General features: G+C 30.8%; 1 protein-coding gene across 1 annotated transcript in view; it reads left to right on the forward strand.

The window, feature by feature from the left end:
- Window positions 1-22,016, forward strand: part of LOC124352971 (thyrotropin receptor-like) — a 37,670-nt gene that overhangs the window by 4,927 nt on the left and 10,727 nt on the right. The window contains 9 exon segments of the mRNA XM_046802731.1: window positions 657-731; window positions 3,403-3,477; window positions 4,543-4,608; window positions 6,256-6,324; window positions 12,222-12,296; window positions 14,850-14,967; window positions 15,949-16,041; window positions 18,231-18,450; window positions 21,720-21,864. Of these exon segments, the coding sequence (XP_046658687.1) occupies window positions 657-731; window positions 3,403-3,477; window positions 4,543-4,608; window positions 6,256-6,324; window positions 12,222-12,296; window positions 14,850-14,967; window positions 15,949-16,041; window positions 18,231-18,450; window positions 21,720-21,864 (936 nt within the window).

The following is a 22,016-nucleotide window of genomic DNA, read 5'->3' on the forward strand; positions in this document are numbered from 1 at the left end:
TACACAAAAAAGCACAATAAATTTGAAATTGAGATGAATTCGAGTTTGATGAAAAAACCGATAGATATCAAGGATTTATCACAAAACTAGAAAGATCACAAGAATATGTTACAAAACCAGATATATTCAAAATAAAAAATGCATTTTCTCTAAAGATTTTATACAAAGAGTTGAGGCCGTAATCTTATGTCTCTTCTATAGGAGCTTACAGAAAAACGTTTTTTTATGTTACAACAAACAATCAATTTTACGTGTTTTTCGTTTCGTGATAAATGTATAAAAACGAAACTTCCTGATTTTGAAACTACAAGACATATATTATTTGACCTTAAGCTCAAATACAAATTTGTAATTTACTATATTAATTAATTTTTATAAAGCTTGGCCTTATTAACGTTGCATGATATTACTAATAGAACAGTTTAACTTATATTAATTTAGTGTAATATATATATAGTATTCTGATTTGGATGACCTAAAAAATGTTTCAGAATACAAAAATCTATTTTGAAGAACGAAATGTTTCAAGAGTTCCGTATCGAGTCTCAGTTTTAATGTAAGGATTGGACGGTGTGGGCAAATAAATTTTAAACAAAGGATGTTATTAATTTTTTAGTCTCTCTATGAAAAACAATAACATTAACGTGGTTTTACAGAACAATATCACAAGTGCCCAACATGAGGGTGTTGCCCAACCATTTGTTCTCTCCAGCCAATCACCTTAAAGTATTGTGAGTATCATCTATAATGTTATATGTGCTGTACTTTATCAGCTGTATATTAGTAATATTAACATGCGTGGTAACATCCGGAGGAAGGAAAGGTATAGTTCAAGAACTCGAGACAAGTGGGTCCTAAAAACTGAAAAATGTGGAAGGAAAGATTCCACTCAAATATATGAGATGTGTTAAACAAGGTGGATAATATTATGTTAGCCCCAGAGCCCCTGTATTCCTAGATACGCCCCTACAATATTGGATGGATTGTTGATTCAATAGAGCGATTCGAGTAATCGGACGCTGATTGTAATCAGGGAGCCGATAACTGTCATTACTCATAAGCGTGAACAGTTTCTGCAACCCTCAGAGAGCTTTATAGCTTCATCAACATCGAGAAATTGGATATTACCTGTGCGTTGGATGATTCACGTTTGTGTACTATTGCTAATTTAAAAAATTGTGTACAAATACTCCCAGATACGTATCTGGTTATTGGATGATGTGTTGATACAATACAGAGATCCCAGAAATCAGACGCTGGTTGTAGTCAGGGAGGAGATCACTGTCATTACTCATAAGCGTGAACAATCTCTGTAGACCGTCAGAGAGCTTTATGGTTTCATCAACATCGAGAAATTGGATATTTCCTGTGCGTTAGATGATATAAAATTGGCGATATATTTTGATAATTACGTACATTGTGTACAACCCTTCCTAGATACGTCTCTGGCTATTAGATGATGTGTTGGTTCAATAGAGCGATCCGAGTAATCGGATGCTGGTTGTAATCAGGGAGCCGATCACTGTCATTACTCATAAGCGTGAACAATCTCTGTAGACCGTCAGAGAGCTTTATGGCTTCATCAACATCGAGAAATTGGATATTTCCTGTGCGTTAGATGATATAAAATTGGTGATATATTTGATAATTTCGTACATTGTGTACAACCCTTCCTAGATTACGTCTCTGGCTATTGGATGATGTGTTGGTTCAATAGAGCGATCCGAGTAATCGGACGCTGGTTTTAATCAGGGAGCCGATCACTGTCATTACTCATAAGCGTGAACAATCTCTGTAGACCGTCAGAGAGCTTTATGGCTTCATCAACATCGAGAAATTGGATATTTCCTGTGCGTTAGATGATATAAAATTGGTGATATATTTGATAATTTCGTACATTGTGTACAACCCTTCCTAGATACGTCTCTGGCTATTGGATGATGTGTTGGTTCAATAGAGCGATTCGAGTAATCGGACGCTGGTTGTAATCAGGGAGCCGATCACTGTCATTACTCATAAGCGTGAACAATCTCTGTAGACCGTCAGAGAGCTTTATGGCTTCATCAACATCGAGAAATTGGATATTACCTGTGCGTCGGATGGATTACGTTTGTGAACTATTGCTAATTTCGTACACGGAGTATAATCATTCATAGGTACTTCCATGACGTTACATTAACATATCTTTGAGACCATAATTTAAAGCATAGAATAATAAACTTTACTTTTATTTGTGGTATTTTAAAATATATATTTTATGAATGTTGTTTAGACAAAAAAGTATTAAATTAATAAGTCTATTTTACTAAGTAAATACACGTGTGTATAAATTTGAATTAAACTATACAGCTCAGATTATAATACATTTATAGAACCTGCTCTTAATTGAAATATGTTTTCCATTGTAGTGTTTTTTATCATTACCCATCATAATAAGAGAGTAAGATAATATTCATGGTCGTTATAGAATATTAGATGTCAGCACTATTTCGTTTACCTTTAGTTTCAATATGTATAATTAATAAATCCTTTCAATCTTATACAAATAGATTAATAATACATCTAAATTACTTGTAACATTAAATTATAAAGACAAGTTTATTAATTAAATTAAAACTAATAAATTATTTATTTTCTTCTATATGATTATTTATACTCGTCATGCTATATGTTATATAAATCTTAAAATTACAACCGATTTAGGCTATTTACCGATTACATTAGAATAATCGGAGTAGGGCATTTCAGTTAGTAGATTTCTAGTTTTATGAACGACATTAATTGTCGTTTGTAATTTCGATCAATTAAGAAGGTACAAAAGTAATTTGAAACTGTTGTTTTTAGTTTTGAGCGATTAACTTAAATTTTGACTCATTAAGTTTTTCGGATTTATTTATTTTATTTTATATTTTATGGAGTATAAACAAATATTATTAGTTATTACTTCTAGTTATGTTTTCTTTCATAGTATCTATTAATTTTGTATCGCACCATTTTTCACTTACCTCACCTTGCCGTGCGTGGTTTAATTTTTGAGAAATAATCATTTAAGTTTGAGCTGATATTATATGAAACTGATATGTTTTATTTTATTTTGAGATGGTAAAATCTCAAAAAATATTTGCTCTCTTTTATTTTATTTTTTGAACAAATGGTTACCAAAAAGGGAATAAAACGTTGACTTTAAAATGCATTTGCTTTGTAATTCGCTAAGATTAAAGTAAGAATGTGCATTTTAAGTTTAATAAATAGACAGTCATAACTTGCATATGACTTGTTTAATCCAGTATACATTTAAGTTTAATAAATAGACAGCAATAACTTGCGTATGAATTGGTTACTCCAGTATACATTTAGAGTTAATGAATAGACAGCAATAACTTGCGTATGACTTGGTTACAGGAGAGTAATCCACACCGGACTGGAGAACATCCCGGCTTTTAAGGCTTTGGGGAACAACTTCATCATGCATATGGTGTAAGCCAAAACACTTTAAGAGTTTCCTATCTGTAAAAAGAAAAAAATATTATATTATTTAATTTGAAATCTGTATAAAATTGTTTAATAATTGAGGTTCAAAAAATGAGTTAAGTTTTATAGAACGTACTGTAAGGACAAAATCCTTGTGATACGTATGAGCTGAAATAAACAAGGAAATCCCTGTTGTTGTACATCCCATCTCGCTGTTTACAATAAGTTTGCTTTTTTATTTAAAATGTCGTAACTACTTACATTTTAAGCTCAATTCAATTTTAAGCCAATTCAGCTCAGCTATGTGATTTATTACATTCTACTTAAAACTATATTATAAAGAGAGTACATTTTTAATAAATAAAACATCGCACCAGATTATTATATTTGTTATGCAATTTCTTGGCAACTAACTTAAGAAAAAAATCATTAAAATTTAGCTTCTCAAAAAAGGTAAAAAGCGAATTTGCTTACTCGTTGTGGTGGTAATAAAAAAATGTTAAATGTACTTTTTAAATTTAGTTGTAAACCCGATACGTACTAACTGACATACCATTTATTTGTAAATCATTAATAATGTTTTTTTAGTTGTTTTCGTCAAATAATTGCACATGATGTACAGGTTTATTTTTTGTGCATATCTCAATAATTTACGCCTATTGACGAATTCGTTTTTATGTAAGTCCATAAAATTTGAAGATTGAAATGACCACCATTCTGATGATGTAAAATAAGGCACGTCTAATGAAAATAAATATATATTTAACATTAAAATGCTATTATTTATCAAGTAAAATAATAGGTTAAAGGTATCAATCATACAGTCTTTTATAATTTGTTTTACTACGCAGCCCAAAAATTATATTCTTGACTTTCATTGCAAACAGATACTTAATTTTTAATTTACACATATAAATTCCTTTCTCTAAGAAATATGAAAAGCGATATCGGTACAGTGTTACGGAAAAACGACTATATGAAAATGACAAAACCTTCAACACAGCAGTTTATTTCATAGTTTGTTGTCAATTCAAGTATAGTCAGCTCTTATTTTTACTATTCATTTTTCAGAGATTTCGAAAGCAACAAAATAAAATGTCTCAAGAAGAATTCAGTCCGAGTTAGAACTGAGCAGTTGTAAGTATTAAATTGTATATTTTACTTAGATTATAGGCCTACTAGTCCAGTTTTTTAGTGATAAGTCTTTTAGAACTACGGGGGCAATAATGCTTAGCAAACAGTCGATACTCAAATACAGGCTGTCTTAATTGTTCTGGAACGGATTATATTATTTTTAATAGTTAAAAGAATGAATATTTTGTGATTTTAAGTATTGTCAATGTTTATTTTGGTCCGTGTAAATATTTATCAGTTGAGAATATTTGTGAATGTTTTTCTTATATTACTTATTTTTTTACTATAATTATTTAGTGTTCATCTTACTTCTCTATTTTTAGCGTAGTTTACACTTATTTCCATGATTATTTATTAGTATTTTATAAGATACGCGGATGCACCAATTATTTTTTAAACTGACATTTTCAAAAAGTCTATCTTATTAAACTATTTATTTTTCAAAATAATTTAATTATAATTACTTTAAAACCAATTGAATGATTACAGTGAAAACACATTTCAACGACATTAAGTCACTATCAGTTACTCATTGAATCTATATCATATGAAATATTTGTATTTGGCGCTGAGTTATAGGTATCGGTAATTAGGAACATCTGTTTCCGGTGAACATCTGTTTCGCCCACAGAAGGTTCCGTAACTAGACAGTGACTGCTAACCAAATTTCTTCAGCTCTTTTTTTACAGTTCGGATGACCCTAGTGACCCTGAGTCTGATGAAGAATTAGCAGTACCATTGCCGATGGACACTGATACAAACAAGAACAAAATGTTTTCTAAATGAATGTAACACACTTGTTTAATTTTAAATGTAAAATAATGGGTTGTTAATTTAAATTACTAACAGTAAGTTTTTTAATGTTATCTTAATGCTTGCCATTGGAGGATTAAAATGTGTTCTCTTGGTTTCAATTCAAAATTTACAACTTTAGCAAAATGTAATAATTTTCTTTTGGACGTGGTATTTTAAAGCTGTTGAAGCAAATTTTTTTTATCCAATTACAAATGTTCCAATTTTTTTGCGTAAGAGGCATTTTTTGTTTACAGTATATTATATTAATGTTAGTCAGTAAGGATTAACATTAAATTTTGCTCAATTTTAATGATCAAAACAGTACCGTCATTTGTTATCTTATAAAACATAAACAATTAGGCCGCAAATCAATCAAAACAGTGAAACAATAATGGTTACGAAACAAGGCGAAGAAATTACTAGTAGTAGCGCCTACATTTATAGGCCAGAATCCAGGTCTCTTCTTTTGTCTCGCGATCAGTAGACGGTGTCTGCTAACCAAATTTCTTCATATCTTTATTTTACATTCTATGTACAGTATGACTATTGGAAATGACTACTTAATTAAAATAAGGCCATTGTTAACAATATTAACAAATAAATAAATATAATAATAAGTTTAATATTAATAAACAAATAATAATATTTAAATGTAATTTAAATAATACAATTAAAATTTAATTTTAATTAAAAATTAAAAAATAATTAATTTGATTTTTAAAATGTATTTAATTTAAATAACCTAATAATAAGCTACCCGACACAGACTCTGTAGGCCTACTCACATCAGTGCTATGATGTTTAGACAAAGAACAGTAACAAGACAACAGTTGTCTGATGTTATTTTCGTTCCAGCTTGCTTGCTTACAACAAGATTTCGCGGGTTGAGGAATGGGCCTTCAACGGATCAGAAATAGGAAAACTGTGAGTATTTGTCCATCCACGTTCTTGTTGTTGAACACCTGTAAACTTAGAGAGCCTTGAAAACCCAGCCTGTGAGAACTCGCTTGCAATAATAGTTTACAGCCGAATTACAGTAGTTTACAGTGTCAAAAATCTCAAGCTGTTTGGTTCAGAATTGCTTCTCATAAATTTCTGATAAAAATAATTTTATTTTTGATTTTTATGACTAAAAACAATAAAAGTAATTTTCTAGCTTGCAGCAGTAAAAATAAATTTATGAGTGAAATTGCTAAAGATGTTACTGTTTATAGTATTATTAATGATTTTCTGAACTACTGCGATTGACATCATAGCAATACCGAAGTCCGGAAAAGGAAAATGTGTACAGATAGGCTACTGCACTTGACGAATATAATGTGTTGTGCCATTTTAAACATTTTATATAATTATGAGCACTGCTCAAAGCATATTTTTCAACCACTGTTTTAAAAATAGCAGTAGGACTATCAGTGAGTAGTAAAGGGGGGGGGGGTGGAAGAGAGAGTTAATTTAAAAATGTTGTGAATTCTTTCGTTTGAATAAAAATTTTACTATTTAAAGATGTTAATATAACAAGTATTATGAACCTGTGGAAGCTGTTAATTTTTGCTCTACTGTTGAAACACTTTTACGACATTATTGGTAATTGTTGAATCATGGGAGTTGGCTTGTTAAATATTATAGTTAATATGCATCTATACACTTAACAGGTATAACCGAAACAATTTTGGATTCGTATCTTGAAAATGAAACAACCCATCATTCTAAGGCCAAAATTAGGGGCATAGAAGTGTCTGAGTTTAACATTATTTGTCTGTGTTTAAACTCAAGGATATTCAACTACAGCTAGCCTTTATGTAAGTACGAGTATCTGCAAAGTTTAAATTACATAATACAATTTTTTTTAAACAACTGTATATCATACTTTTTTGAGCGAGAAAAACGAGAATGCATTAATGTATTGGAACTTTCATTATTAAAGTGTGGTCTAAACTTTAAAACAATCACAGGTGTTGTAGAGGTAAAGAATTAATTGAATTTCCAATACTTCGAACTCGAAGTTCTAAGTAATTGGGTTATATTTACAAGGCGCTTTTTCTGAGCTACGGTTCAAGAAAACTTGGGATCCTAAGATGTTTTATTTATTGGTCTGTTCGATTGGGAATCCAATCCTCTCACGTTTGACTTTTGAGCTGTGAGAATTATTATGTCCAATAATAACTTCACGGCATTTTCACTATCAACTAAACTTATAAAACGAAATAAAAAATATATAAAACAAAATCTAAAGATAAAACGTTTGCACTGCGGGTGCAGAGAAACTCAACACCGCGTGCAAAGTAACCTGATTACATAGTCGGCTTCAGCAAATTGGGTTACGTAACGGTAGGCTTGTTATGAATTTGTAACGTGTGTTACATGATGTTAGTTTTTAGTGACAGCTTTGTTTGTGTTTCCAATTCTCAGCTTGGTATTTGTCACTTGTCAATTATTTTCACCACGGACATTTACGAATTAGTAGGAATAAAAATCAGCATCTTTGTTTAAATTTTATTTTTGACGTTGAACGAGCTGTGAACAGGATTTTCAGACATCCGTCGTCCAATAACACAACGTTTCGAGATCTGCAATCTGGTCCCTTCCTCAGGTGAAAAGCTAACGAAACAATCTACGATAATATAAGCGTCATACCAATGCGTTGTGACGCGCATATAAGTAATAATAAGTAATCACGACGTGTTGTGTATTAGCTCAATGCTCTAATACGTGTCAAAATAGGTCTACAAGCAATAACCAATCACTGACAACTGGCCAGTGTCAAAAACGTTTTTCTCAAAAATGTATGTAGTTATCGAAATCTACAGTTTATTGTACTGTATGTGACTTGTGTAGTTTTTATTGAGAACGAATGAATCTAGAATCCATTAATGAGTTAAAGGTTATAGTAGATATTTCTAATATACTCAATGTCATAAAAACCGGAAAAAAGTAGCTTGTGTTCAAACCATACAGAATCATATTATTGTTTCATCTAATAAAAAAACTAAAATGTCACGGTTCATTTGTTTTCAATGTGAGGATAAATTTCCTGTGCGTATTCGCTTCGCTGCTTTTATTTCGAACATTACAGTGCAGTTATGAATATTACTTTCATTTGTCTCTACATATTCATAATGTAAACTAATGTACGGTTGATATTGCAAAACCTTTGTGGAGTTTTTATTACGACAAAGAACTTTGTTTATTTCATTCGAATACACTTTCAATGACTTTGGCTGTTTCGCAATTTGAAATAAAATTGTAATTTTAAGCTTAGAAATGAAATTAAATTTTACATATGCCCCGCCTTCTTTATGTAGCTTTTTTGTAACAACTTTATACATTACACATTACACTTTATACAACTTATAACTCACTAAAATTCACAACCACTGAAAATTTATTTTAATCTTAGAAATGGATGAACTGTAAATTTATTTTTTATCCTAGATTGAAAGTAATTATATTATTTCAAGCCCAAATATTTAATTTCAGTCATTGATGGCTTTAAATGTGTAAATTTTTAATGGATTTTTCTAACGTGAAAAGAGTGTGGAATGTAAAAAAATGGATGTATAAAGTAAACAAAGTTTTGGGGGAAAACACTGTCATTATCAATTCGTTGCCTACATTTAATTATAGCTTTTAAGTTTTAATCGATTTTTTTATTTCTGTTAAAATTGAAGCAAAACAATATTAATTAAAACTCATCAAAATTGTAAACATATCGATTAACAGATAATATCATGAAGCTGTTTAAGTTAAAATGTTTATTGTAGAATACGTATTTAAATATCCGTAAAAATATTTCATCTAAACAGATAACAGCTATGTAATTTGTAATAATTATATAGTGCTTCTGAGATATATATAATTAAGACCATGTTTAATGGATAAGCAACATAAACCACTTACATGTCGGTCGTTCTGTATAAACGATGTATAGCATAATTTACATATATAATAATAAAACATTATTATACATTTCTAGAACTACATTTTTAGGCCCAACCAGTAACATATTCGCTACTGCGATCGTATTCTGAGGGCAGTACGTACGAAGTTGTTTTATTTGTTTCTATTACACAAACTATTCGTAACAAGTTATAAGTGATATCTAGAAGCTTAGCCACATAACTACTCGTATAATAACAATGTAGGTAAAGATGAATTCAACCGTGATCGGCCAAAGTTAGCCGAAGATCTGCTTACACACGGACTGGCCACTTTATAAAATGTATTTTTGGCCGTCTATGCTGCGTATGCCACTTGTTATCGCGCCAATCTGCAATCGAATCTGGACTGTTTTGTTATGCAAAACAGTCATCAACTTATGAAACTAGGCAATACAACGTGATGTAATCGTAGAATTTTAAATACATATACTCTTTGCATTTACAATGTCGTTAATAAACACGTTAATAAAAATAATAAGTCCAAGATGTGAACACTGAGGTACGCCATATACTCCTATGAACTCGGATGAAATATAACTTAGCATCTTTACCTTCCTACCTCTTTGTCTTCTGTTGACAAAATAGCTGCAGAAACTCAATTAAGAAATATCCTGAAAACAGATAATCAAAAGCCGTTCAGTCTTGGAGAGATATTACTAAACGTGCTAAGATAAGAGATTTTTGGCCATCAAAAATAAAGCTATTTTACCCAAATAAATTCACAATGCTTTTACAAAATTTATCAGAATATAGTACAGTTACCAATCTAATATTTTCTAATAATAACCAGAGAGACGTTAAAATGTAATTAATTATTGCAGATACGAAAACAATGCTGTTAGTAACCACTGCATACCTTATTGTATAAGTTATTCTAATTAAATTTTGTAAAGACATCATTACCAATTATTTAATCATTAATAATCGTTTGATCTTCACTCTAAAATTTGTGTAACATCGTAAAAGAATTGTCTCTTACAATACTTCTACAACAAATAATCGTCCACAGCAGACGAAACTTCTCCATCTTTTATACATGTTAACTTTGGAAAACGCATAACAGTGACGACATCGCAGGAAGTTCTATTAACCATTAATCTTAATAACTGATAATTCTGAACCAATAACAAATATTTCCGATCTCATTGGAATGAATCTTATCGGTCCTAATACGGACCCAATACAAGATTCTCATATTTCCTGGTACGGACTTGATAAAACTAAATTCAGGAACAATAAAATGTTAACATAAGTATTCCAACTGTCGCCACAGAGCGTCATAGCTGAGGAAGAACAGGTTTCAGCTTAACACCAGAGGAGGACAATACTTTATTTCGTACCTACTAATTTTTTGAAACGTAATTTTTTATTCGAGATTTGCCACATTCTAGGTACATATTTCTGCTTGTTTTTTATGGAGAAGCTCAATTTTGTTATAGAAGTTTGACCTGGTATTATGTATTTATTTAGTTTGATCCACCAATATGAATTCAATATTTTATAATCGCGCAAAGGTAGAGACATAATTATAAAGCTCTTAACAACAATGTTAGACTTACTAAACTATTTAAAAATATGTGCAGTATGACTCAAATATTCAATTAATACAAATTCAAGGTTTGAGTTTTTAATTTAAATTATTTGGAACTTTTTTAAGCCGTGTTAAATATTCTAGAAGAATAACTATATAAAACACTCAATATTCAATCTTGTCGTAACTCTGAACCAAAGTGTTAAATCCCAGGCAGGAACTGTAGTATCATACGCTCTCCACTAAATGTATAGCCTACTATTAATTTATTTTTCTTACTGCAGTGCGTCACCCAGTAGTTACGTTACTGAACATAAATTTTGGGTTTTCACTAATCACTTTTACCGGAATAACGGTTTAGGTCATTTAGACATCAAAACGTATCGAGTTTGGCAGAAAACATGTTTACTCATTACCACTGTGTGACTTCAATGTATTTACATGTAACTAAAAGATTGATATCTTTGTGTATAAGATTACAAAATATTCTTATATTTAAAAGGCTGTATTTGAATGTTATTTTATTTTAAGGCTTAACGATGTAAAGAAAAATCCTGTTTGTTTTATATTGAATTACTAATGGTATGTCATAAATTGTTGTTGAAGTACACCGTGTGTTTTAAAAGTTCCTCCCGCCTATTTACTTTCTTATGAATAGAGATGGAGTGATTTATTTTGGGAGATGTTTAACTTATATGACCAACTGAGGAGATTATTATTTATGAAAATTTGAAAATTAGTATGCAAGATACATTTATTCCAGTTACTGTGTCTCCTGGTAACCAATAAGAGATATCATGACAAAATCAGCCATGGGTATTCCCAGGACTTCGTTTGTTGAATCTTGTGGGGGTTTGTAAAACAGTTCAAACTTTAATTGGCCACCAAATTTGATTGGGTAACATTAGAGACCTCTAGTTTGTGCCATCCTTCTTTTTTATAATACCTTTAAAATGAGTTGTCACTTGTTAGAGATTCTTATTTAAAGTGACTTACTCCAAAAATACCCCATTTGGAGAGAGGTCAAAAGTTTTCATACATCAAAAATTTCCTCAGTTGGTCATATAAACATATCCCAAAGTAAATCACTCCATCTTTATTCATAAGAAAGTTAATAGTATGGGGAGGAGTGGGACTTTTAAGACACCCGGTATTTCGTATAGTTTAATCCTAAGGAATGCAAAACTACTTCATCTTTAACGACACTGCAACAGCTTGTAGTGAAGTATGAAGCTGTGTTAATATCATACCAAATGCCCAACCTTTTACTGTTACGTAGGTATGTTTTTTGAACATTAGTAATATATTTCAATATTGGTACATGTTACTGAAGGTATTTTTCATCTTTAAAGGAGTTTCAGAGGCAACCGGGAACTGACCGACCTCTCTCCAGACGCCTTCAGAGGACTAACTAGCCTTAGAGACCTGTAAGTTGACATTTTATCTGTGAATCTGTGAATTAAACAATTCAAGGCGCATTTGTGCGTGCATCTATTAATAGTCTTTACAAGTGTAATTCCTTTTCTTGTCGTTTTAACGTGGTTGTAATTAAAATTTTATATGGTTGGCTTCCGTTTACGATACCCTTATAGTGTAAATTAATTTTACTGTTTATCACATTATATATTATATTTTCATGAATTCGCCACAGACTAGAAAGACACACTCGGCTTTGGTAATGGTAAACATACTCGTACAAACTTGTCTTAGCCCTGACAGAGAGATAATGTTCAATGTTTATACATGTGTGAATACATTTCCGCTCCCTTGTCCTCCATTCAGGATGTGTATCAGCAGCGTCGTCCTCTAAATCTTTACTTTAAAAATATGGACCACATAAAAGTTAGTCATATTTTAATTTTTAATCATGATTTAATTTATTGATTATTTTCCAATTCAGCCTTTTTACTTGTTTATTTAATTTTCGTAATCATATTTAAAACTCTATTAACAAAATATTTTCCACGTCTTTTCCCGGTATGTAATTAGGACTAGATTCTTGGCCATTTAACACCCAGCATCTGTCCTAGGACTGACTCTGTTTGCTGTCAAAGGTGTGAAGAAGCGATGTGCCCGCTTAGCACTTCTCTCGTCCTAGTCGAACACAAGTGATAAGCAACTCCATTATCATACCACAGAAACTGGAGACTTCTGTTAGCAAACGTTACATCCGACGCTTGTCATGCTAATGGCACAACAACTTCGCAGTTTGCTGAATATTGACTCCATTTCTGTCAATGCATCATTGAAATCCTTCCTGGATCAAAGCCTTCCTTAGATTCCGGTCGTTTTGTTAATATCCATCATGAATTGATAAAACAGTGCGTTTATTAAAATAACCCCAATCATCTATATTAAGCGGTTCCACGAAAGTAACCACGACACACTCAAACTTTAAAGCAATGGTCGAAAAGACCGTCTGCCGAGTTGACAAGAATTTCTAATTTAAATATTACAGATAGCAATCAATTCAAAATAAAAATCTGTTCTCATGCATTAAAACAGAACTGACTTAGGTAGCATGTTATTTAACAAGAAACAACAAAAATGCAATATCTCCTGAATATAAGATAAGGTTATTTTGCTCGTTAAGTTAAGAAAGACACCAGACTGACCTAAATGTATAACACTAATTACATGTTACATTCCTCAAAAGCTAATAAATAGTAGCCTAACTCTTATACTCCATAACAACAATAATAAAAGTAAACGACATACAAACAAATTTCACTCCAAAGATCGTAATCCCTGCAGAGCAACTGAAAAAACGGACAAAAATATATACCAACTCAGTTTTGGAAATAACAAAAAAAAAAAAAAAAAAAAACACACACTTTTACCATAACTTAGATATTGTGGGAAGGGTTTATTCAATGTGATTGTTGAGTTTAGCTCCAGCTCACCTTCCTCTTTGTGCAGCGTCTGGAAGCTGACGCTGTCACAGACTTGACTCCTGGAATCTGGAGGCATGTTTGTCTCGAAGAGATCGAAATAGTCGGCGACGTAGAAGCTCGAAACGAACTCTGCATCATTTCAACATTAGAGACACCCATACTACACAGTATACTGTTATCTAGGTGAAGAGATATTCTCATTGTCTCGTTAGGTGCTCAATTGAGTGCACTACCGTGTTTCTGACACGATCACTAAGCACGGTGGACCGATCCAATTTTCTACACATTACGTAGTTATGGTGGGAAGAGTTAATCCTATGTGGATGTTGAGTTTAGCTCCAGTTCACCTCCTTAGTGGAGCGTCTGAAATGTATATTTTCAATCAAGTAGTTTGTATACGTCCGTGTATACAAACACTTTGACTTTGTGTATATATTTTGACGGCTTTGTTTAGTTATTTTTGTATAGATATAGTTCAGACGTTTTGATCAAAAGGGTTTATATTGTAATAAAATAATATACTGCATATGTGAAATTTATTAGCGTTGCTGATTATTTTGAAAATCATCGTGTTTTAAAAGATTGATTACGGAATGTGTCGTTAGGTTCTTTAACAAGTAATGTTGATTTTGTTGTAACACAATGAGTGTGAATGCTGAGTTTAGCTCAAATTTAACCTTCCCCTTAGTCCAGCTTCTGAAATCTGACGATGTAATAAAATTGACTTCTGGAGTCTGGTAAATCATGAATAGATAGAGATTTCAGACGCTGAAGTAATCAAACGCTGAAGTGGGGCTAAACTCAACATACACGCTTAATACACCTTTCCGACCATCGCTACACAATGAGTGTATTTATTAGATTAGTATATTATTCAAAATCGTGATAAAACTTATTACTTATTTTTTTAAGCTTTGGGGGACCGTTAATGATAAAGGATGTACTTTTTTCAACATTTTATAGACTATTGTCTTATTTTAATTTCAACAATATGTCCTATGATTAATTGACCCTGATACATTTGTATATCATAAATATTTCACAACATTACTGAAACTGAAACACTCCCTATTAACTGTTCTGCAGAGACCTCTCTGAGACATCCATCACTTATCTGCCAACTGTGGGACTGGAAGGGCTAGAAATGTTGAGGCTAACGGATACTTACACCCTCAAGATCATCCCCTCCATTCATGACCTAAAAGTAAGTATATTACTTTGTAGAAAAGATTTTTTTAGAAGCTTCTTGAAAATTCTTATGCAATTTATGTATTAATGAGCTACATACGTTTCTCTTTCGTGAATCTATGGAAATTATAACCTACTTTATAAAAAATAACTAATAATATGTATTGCAGAAAAATTTATAAAATGATGAAATTTCTATATCAACAAAAACATAACAATTTGTAATGTTTTAAGTATTTAAATTTATATTTTGTGATCCTTACACTTCCACTTCTCGTGCTTATACTGCGTATGACGACCCTAACACCTTCTGCAAATGGATTCTGAGTGTTTCTATAGATGTATGTACGGTACTCGTATATTTATCTTATTATATCAATGTAGATCTTTGTATACTCACAATAGGGCAAAATTCTCATTTAAATGTACCCGATATTACTGAATGATCTATTAGTTTGTAGAACAGTAACCTACTGAGTTTCTATGGTACTTAAAAATATCTAAAATGCTAAAATATGTTATCATCTCTAATTTAATGAACTTCAAAACATGTATGTACTGACGATAAAGTTGGAAGATATTAAACATATTCATCTTTCTGAAAAATTTTTGTAAAAAGTAGTCTTTTTTACAGTGTTAACAAAAATACCTATCATTTAACCCAAATAACCCATAAGTTGAAGGAGAGTTTAATATCAACAGTGTGAAGTGGTATAATTCCGAAATATATTTCATTTTGGGTTAAAAACAGATAAGGGTAAAGTAAAGGTAGAGATTTTCAGTCAATATCATCAATATAATTTAATTTATTATTTAAAAAATTAAAAATTATATTTCATTCAAATTATTATTGTGCTATTGGAACTAGATTTTTTTAAATGCTTCATTTTGAGCAGACAATCGTTTATAGTTAGCTGCAATTATTTTCAAATAAAAAGGTTTTGAAGAATGTTTACAGTACCTACAATAGTAACCCAACATTCTGTTTTTGAAACAGAGCTTGCAGAAAGCGGAACTCACCTATTCCTTCCATTGCTGTGCGTTCAAGTACCCTGCTCGTCATGATCCAGCAAGACATGCCATGCACGAGGTAAGCTTCACTTTAGAATAGTGATAATACAACAGCTGGTTTTAGCAAGACAGCAAAACGTTGATGGAAAAGTAGAAAAAGGATACAGTATAGCAGTATAACAATAATTTGAGTATAAAAGTAGAAAAAGGAATTTGAGTGTTTACAATTAAAATGCTTTTGTTATTTAAAAATACTGTGAATTTATCTTTAAACTTGGCCTAACACTGTGATTTGGGTTGTTTTATATATGGAAACATTAGTTCCGAATGGTGTTAGTTAATATTTTTTTTACATGTGGACACAGTAGTATGTAAAGTGTTACACCATTATGTGGTGATCTCACTTTAAAATTTTGTATTTTAAGGGTTAAATAGTTTAATACTTTGTACTATGTATTTATAATATACTAGGTATTTTCACCATAATATATTAATATTAAATATTTTAAGGTAAATTAGCATTTATAATTCTCACTGGCATTATCAAAGTGAAACCAAAGCTAGAACAAATATAACTGTAGGCAAATTATTAGAGTTTGCAGTCGTTTTGTTTTGTTTAACGGGTTATATTGGTTGCTTTGCTATAACATTATTCCTGGTTTTTATTATAAATGTACTGATGTGAAATCTACTGTAGTCAATAATAGAAATAATAAACAACTATAATCTGCATGTTGTGAATATACTTCACTCTTCCGACGTATGATTACGCATATGATTTGAGGAAATAGAAGTATATTATTTTTCAATCTGGTGTTTCACTGATGTGAAACAAAAATGTTGACCATACTTGACGTTTAAACGAAATATGTTGATTTAAAAAGCTAAAAATGTGATGTGTTGTACAAAATTTTATTCTTTGACTCACATAATTCCAAATATAGTTTCTAAGTTTCGTAGATTATTTCCGGAAGAGAACCGCCGAATTCCCATGATCCACTGTGTTTCTTCCTGCCAAAAAGAGTTATTTCATACTCTCAAGATCTCCCAGTGTTACTCTTAAAAAAATAAATAAAATAAAATAAAATAAAAAAGAATCTGTACCCATTCCTTATTCCATATTAAAAAGTACTATCTCAAAAAATATATAGTTAAAAATGTGTAATATACTATTCATCTCATTATTTTGTTATTATTTTATTATTATTGAAAGTATTCAACTAACATTAGTCCTGTTAAAACTTCTATTCTTTGCATGTTAGAGTATTAAATTTCATTATGATTCCAATAAATATACATAATTGTCAAAGTATTACTTAATGGGTTGGGCTGTATACAGCCTCAAAGACCTTTGGTCATGTAATTGTCTTATATTTTTAACCTTTTTTAGGAAATGTTTTACTTTTCTTTTCTCTTTAAGGTGGTGCAATTGATTTTGGGTTTGGAAAATGTGTTTTTATGTTAAATTCAAAGAGCAAATATAACTTGCCTGAATACAAAATAATAGTATAAAATGTTTTGTTATCACTTCACGCAAAATCAATTTACTAATTAATTACTATTACTAACTAATTTTACAAACTAACTATTGAATTTAAAGCAGGCAGTTTTGTAATTACACCCAAAAATAAAGGGCTGAAGATAAAGATGTGAAATTGTTTGTGTATACATGAGAAATAGCTTTAGGGATTGGCATGATTTTATTCATTTATGTCTAATAAACATTATTTTTTAATTGCATATTTTTTAAATGAAATTACATTTTTTATAAACAAATTAAATGTCACTACCTGTAAAGATAATTCAATTACACACTATAAAGAATTAAACATTCATCTTCTGATGTTTTTAATTGGGCCTGATTAAAAAAATGCCTGTAATTTTACTTGAAGTAATAAAAGTTTTTTTTCTTTTTTGTATTTAGAGAAGTTGTCTTAAAGGGCTATAAATTCAATATTGACAAATATTTTCCAACCCCAAAATCAATTTCAGTACCTTAAATGGTTATTGCATTCATGTTTCTTATTGATCCTACCTCTTGCGTACTAATGCGTTTCTTTCTACTTTTTCAAGTCTGGTTTAAAACCATTCTCTTCACCAGCCTAGGCCAATACAAGTATGAATACTTTCTTTATAAGATATTATTACACAGTAATGTTTGCATAGAAGGTTAACACATATCCATGAATTTAAATTTTTCACTAGTTAATATATAGTATGATTTAATTTACATTAAAATCGATTACTTAGAACAAAACATTTTTTTAGAAATATCTGGCTACGGTTAAGGAGATGTGTGAGGGTAACGATAGGACGAAGAGATTTGCCAGTGAAAATTTCGGTGCCATCATCATGGAGGGGCAGCCTAACTTCTTGCCCCCTCTCTCCGGGGAACATACTTTCCACCACAACACTCAGCCTATCATGGTGCAAGAGGGGGTGCCTTTTAATACGCAGACTGGCTACGACCAAAATGAACCGGGGGCAGGTGTGTAACCATGCTTGGTAGTTGTAAGCTAAATATTAAATGTGTTAATACTGAGTAACTGTATAAATATTTTTTTTTAACATAAAGGATTTGAATGAGGTAAGACGATTGCTATAAGCATATGTAATCGTTGTATTCCAAAATATTTGTTTGAAACAAGAAGTTAAGTTATGAATATAAAAATTGCAATTGTTTAGAATAAAATTTAATACTTGCAGCTATTGTTTACTGTTTCAAATAATACTCTCATTATGTGTACTTTACTATCACGCTATTGCTATATTATTTACAACCTTATGTGTTGTCCTGATCAGAATTTAAAATGTAGCATTTTTTTTACTAAAAACACAATAATATTCTGTTTTACAACCCTACTCATAACACGCCTTCTTAGAACATAGTAAAAGTTCAAAACAAACATTTCTTAAAAAAAAAAAAAAAAAACAGTACAAAAAGTTTAAATAGAATTTGTATTTCGCATAACTTGTTGTGTCTCTGTAGTAGGTCAATTATTAATTTTAATCAGCACTTTTTAATAAATATTACACTAGAGTACAAATAGTACAAGGAACACGTCAAAGAGAATATGGAGCCTGTAGATTTTGTCATGATGGACACCTTATCATATCTTGGCAGAATGTGATACATTAGCAAGGAGAAGAGAAACAATTGTAGACTGGTGAGAAAAGAACTGACAGTCTTTGTAACCCCATTAACACCACAATTTGATGTCACTAAGATCCCCAGCTGAACCAGTGACCTTGAAACCCATCTCTTGTTGACAGACTGAATTTAGGTGGGAAAACAGTACAATAGGCAGTAATTACTATCATCTGCTATTTATTGTGTGCTTTCAGAACCATGTGAAGTATTGAATTTAATGACAAACAATTGTGAAAAAAACAAATTTGAATCATAATGCTGGAAAGAGTTAAAGTGGTGATGTTCTGTGAAGAGGCGAGGTTGGCAAAACTGCTAGAACTGGGTTTTTTTCATGAGGAAGGAGTAAGAAAGCACAAAAGTACTCTTTTATTTTAGGTCTCTTCTATTTTAAAATGTATAGATTTTTTTTATAATATATTTATGATGATGTAATAAAAAACAGAAAACTCTTTGTAATAGCAAATAGCAATATTTAGAAAACTAAAAATTATTTGATGCGTATTTAACATGTTTTTAAATGAGACATATTGTTTAATTCTATGGCCAAAAATAAGGGTTTAGAACTGTTTGAGGTTTAGCATTGTTCATATGACACTGAAATCAATATGATCACCATTATAGCTGGCTCTTATCGAATCCATAATGGGACATGTCAATATACAATGTTCAATAAAAATGTAATGTTAAATTATAAAAAAAACCAGTCAGATAAAGGCCTGCAGTGTTTAAGAATTGTGGTATTTGTAAAATCAATATAAAATACAGGATTTCCCTAATTTTCAAACCACTTGCAAAGAACTATATCTTAACATATGTTAGGGTAACGTTGTATATAAAGTAATACCTAACATTAAATTTCTATTATATAATATAATTATTAACTTTAAATTAAAATATGATAATTCTCCAGAAGTTTGCTGACTTCTGGCTGATTTATACCTGCCAGTAGAATCTAACCTGGGTACATTATAAACCGATATGTTTCATACATCTAATGAATGTCCAGAAGCGGCACATGACTAACCACAGATTTAAAAATATTAGAGTAAAGATAAATATTTTATTAATAGGTCTAGTTCACTTGGAAGGTGATTATTGGAATGAGTTATTGATTATATTTGAGGTTTTCTCAGGAGAAGAAACTTTTTCCTGCCCGCTACACTGGCAGAGGCTGAACAAAGTCTGAATATCCTGTCAGGACCTAGCTCCTAATAGGATATCATTGGAGGGTGAAACAAAAACGTTTTTACTATGACCTATTGATTGTCAAAACTATCACTGATTCTTGAGGATATGGCTCTTCAAATGAACTTGACAATAAGGTATTGTTGTTACCCCAAGATGAATTAAATAGATATAAACGATTACCTGCTCAATAAGAAAGAAGCTTACCTAAATGGTTATTTGTGGTAATTCAGAAGTAATTTAAAGCCATTAAAAGTAAACCAACAAAACAGAAATTAAAACAGGCTTAATGTAAAATTAATGTATCCTCTATTTGGCAAATCCCATCACTAAAGTCACGTAATAACTTATTTTTTTGTTCTAAATTAGATTTACATCAGTTGGTACACACTATTGTAGACAGTGCATAAAAAAATTCAATCCTCAATACAAGTAGATCAATCTTTCAAATGAACAATTATTACTAACTAATAATAAATTCAGATTCAGATTCTTTATTGCTGTTAAATAACAGATATGTTAAAATATGCTTTGTCACATAAGTCACTTTGATATAAAGGCAATATTACATAGTATAGTCATGTCTATAAAACTTAAGTAAAATAATGATAATATCCAAAACAATAACTATAACAATTACCAAGAAATAACAACAATGCAACATAAATAAAAACAACAGTAATTTTATAACAATAATAAACATAGGTTTAAGTAACATGTATAAATTAAACTTGTAAATAATCTAAATAAATAAGGTATCAATATCACAGGCTAGAAATTCATCTACAGAATTAAAAACCTGTTTCTTTCACAATTTTTTATTACAATTTCAAACTTTTTCAAAGGTACATACCATGCATTTCTTGTAATTCACTGAATAATTTAAGTTCCATAAAAACATAACTGCTCCATGTGTTTATAATCTTACTGAAAGTAAGTCAAGATGGTAAAATAGTGATGAGTGTCTTTTCTGGAAGGTAGTTTTATTCAAAGACTTACTATTATCTATTAGACAACAGTATATATTTAAAATTTGTTAAAGTCATAATTTTAAATTCTTTGGAAATTGGTATACACAACTCCCTATCTGAAACATTCTTAATTGCTTTTAAAACTTTTTTTGCCATTTAAGAGCAGTTTTTGCACTACTAGAATTGCCACATAAAGATACACCATATATTATATGGGAATGAAAAAATTCATAGTAAGCAGTTACCAGCATATGAACAATATCACAGTTTCATAGTTTTATAAGAATCAAAATTACTTGAGACAATTTTTTTACTTAATTGCTTCACATAGCTTAACCGACTGTCAAGATGTGAACCCTAACAACTTGACAGATTTGAAATCTTCATAAATAGAAATAGTCTAGTGAAAATATAAGCTTTTCAGTCATTTGGTCATTAACATCTGTGCAGACATGGGGTCCCTGGGAGGATGGGCAGATATTGAGGCACCTGGACCTACCAGATCTCATTCGGACACTGATGAAGTCTTTCACCAGACCTCAGCAAAGATACCTCACTCTCAGCAACAGGCTATTTGCGGCAACCTCACATACAAGTGTGTAATTGATATTAGAAATGTAGCCTCAAAAAGGGTTTGATATAATATACAATAATAAACCTTCTAACACTTTTTATATATTTTTTATTGTACAATGTACACTTTGGATTCAATGAATTGATCATTAGGTACTTGTAGGTTAAAGTAAA

Source organism: Homalodisca vitripennis, chromosome 1 (assembly GCF_021130785.1).
Source record: "Homalodisca vitripennis isolate AUS2020 chromosome 1, UT_GWSS_2.1, whole genome shotgun sequence".
In the NCBI taxonomy this organism is placed as follows: domain Eukaryota; kingdom Metazoa; phylum Arthropoda; class Insecta; order Hemiptera; family Cicadellidae; genus Homalodisca; species Homalodisca vitripennis.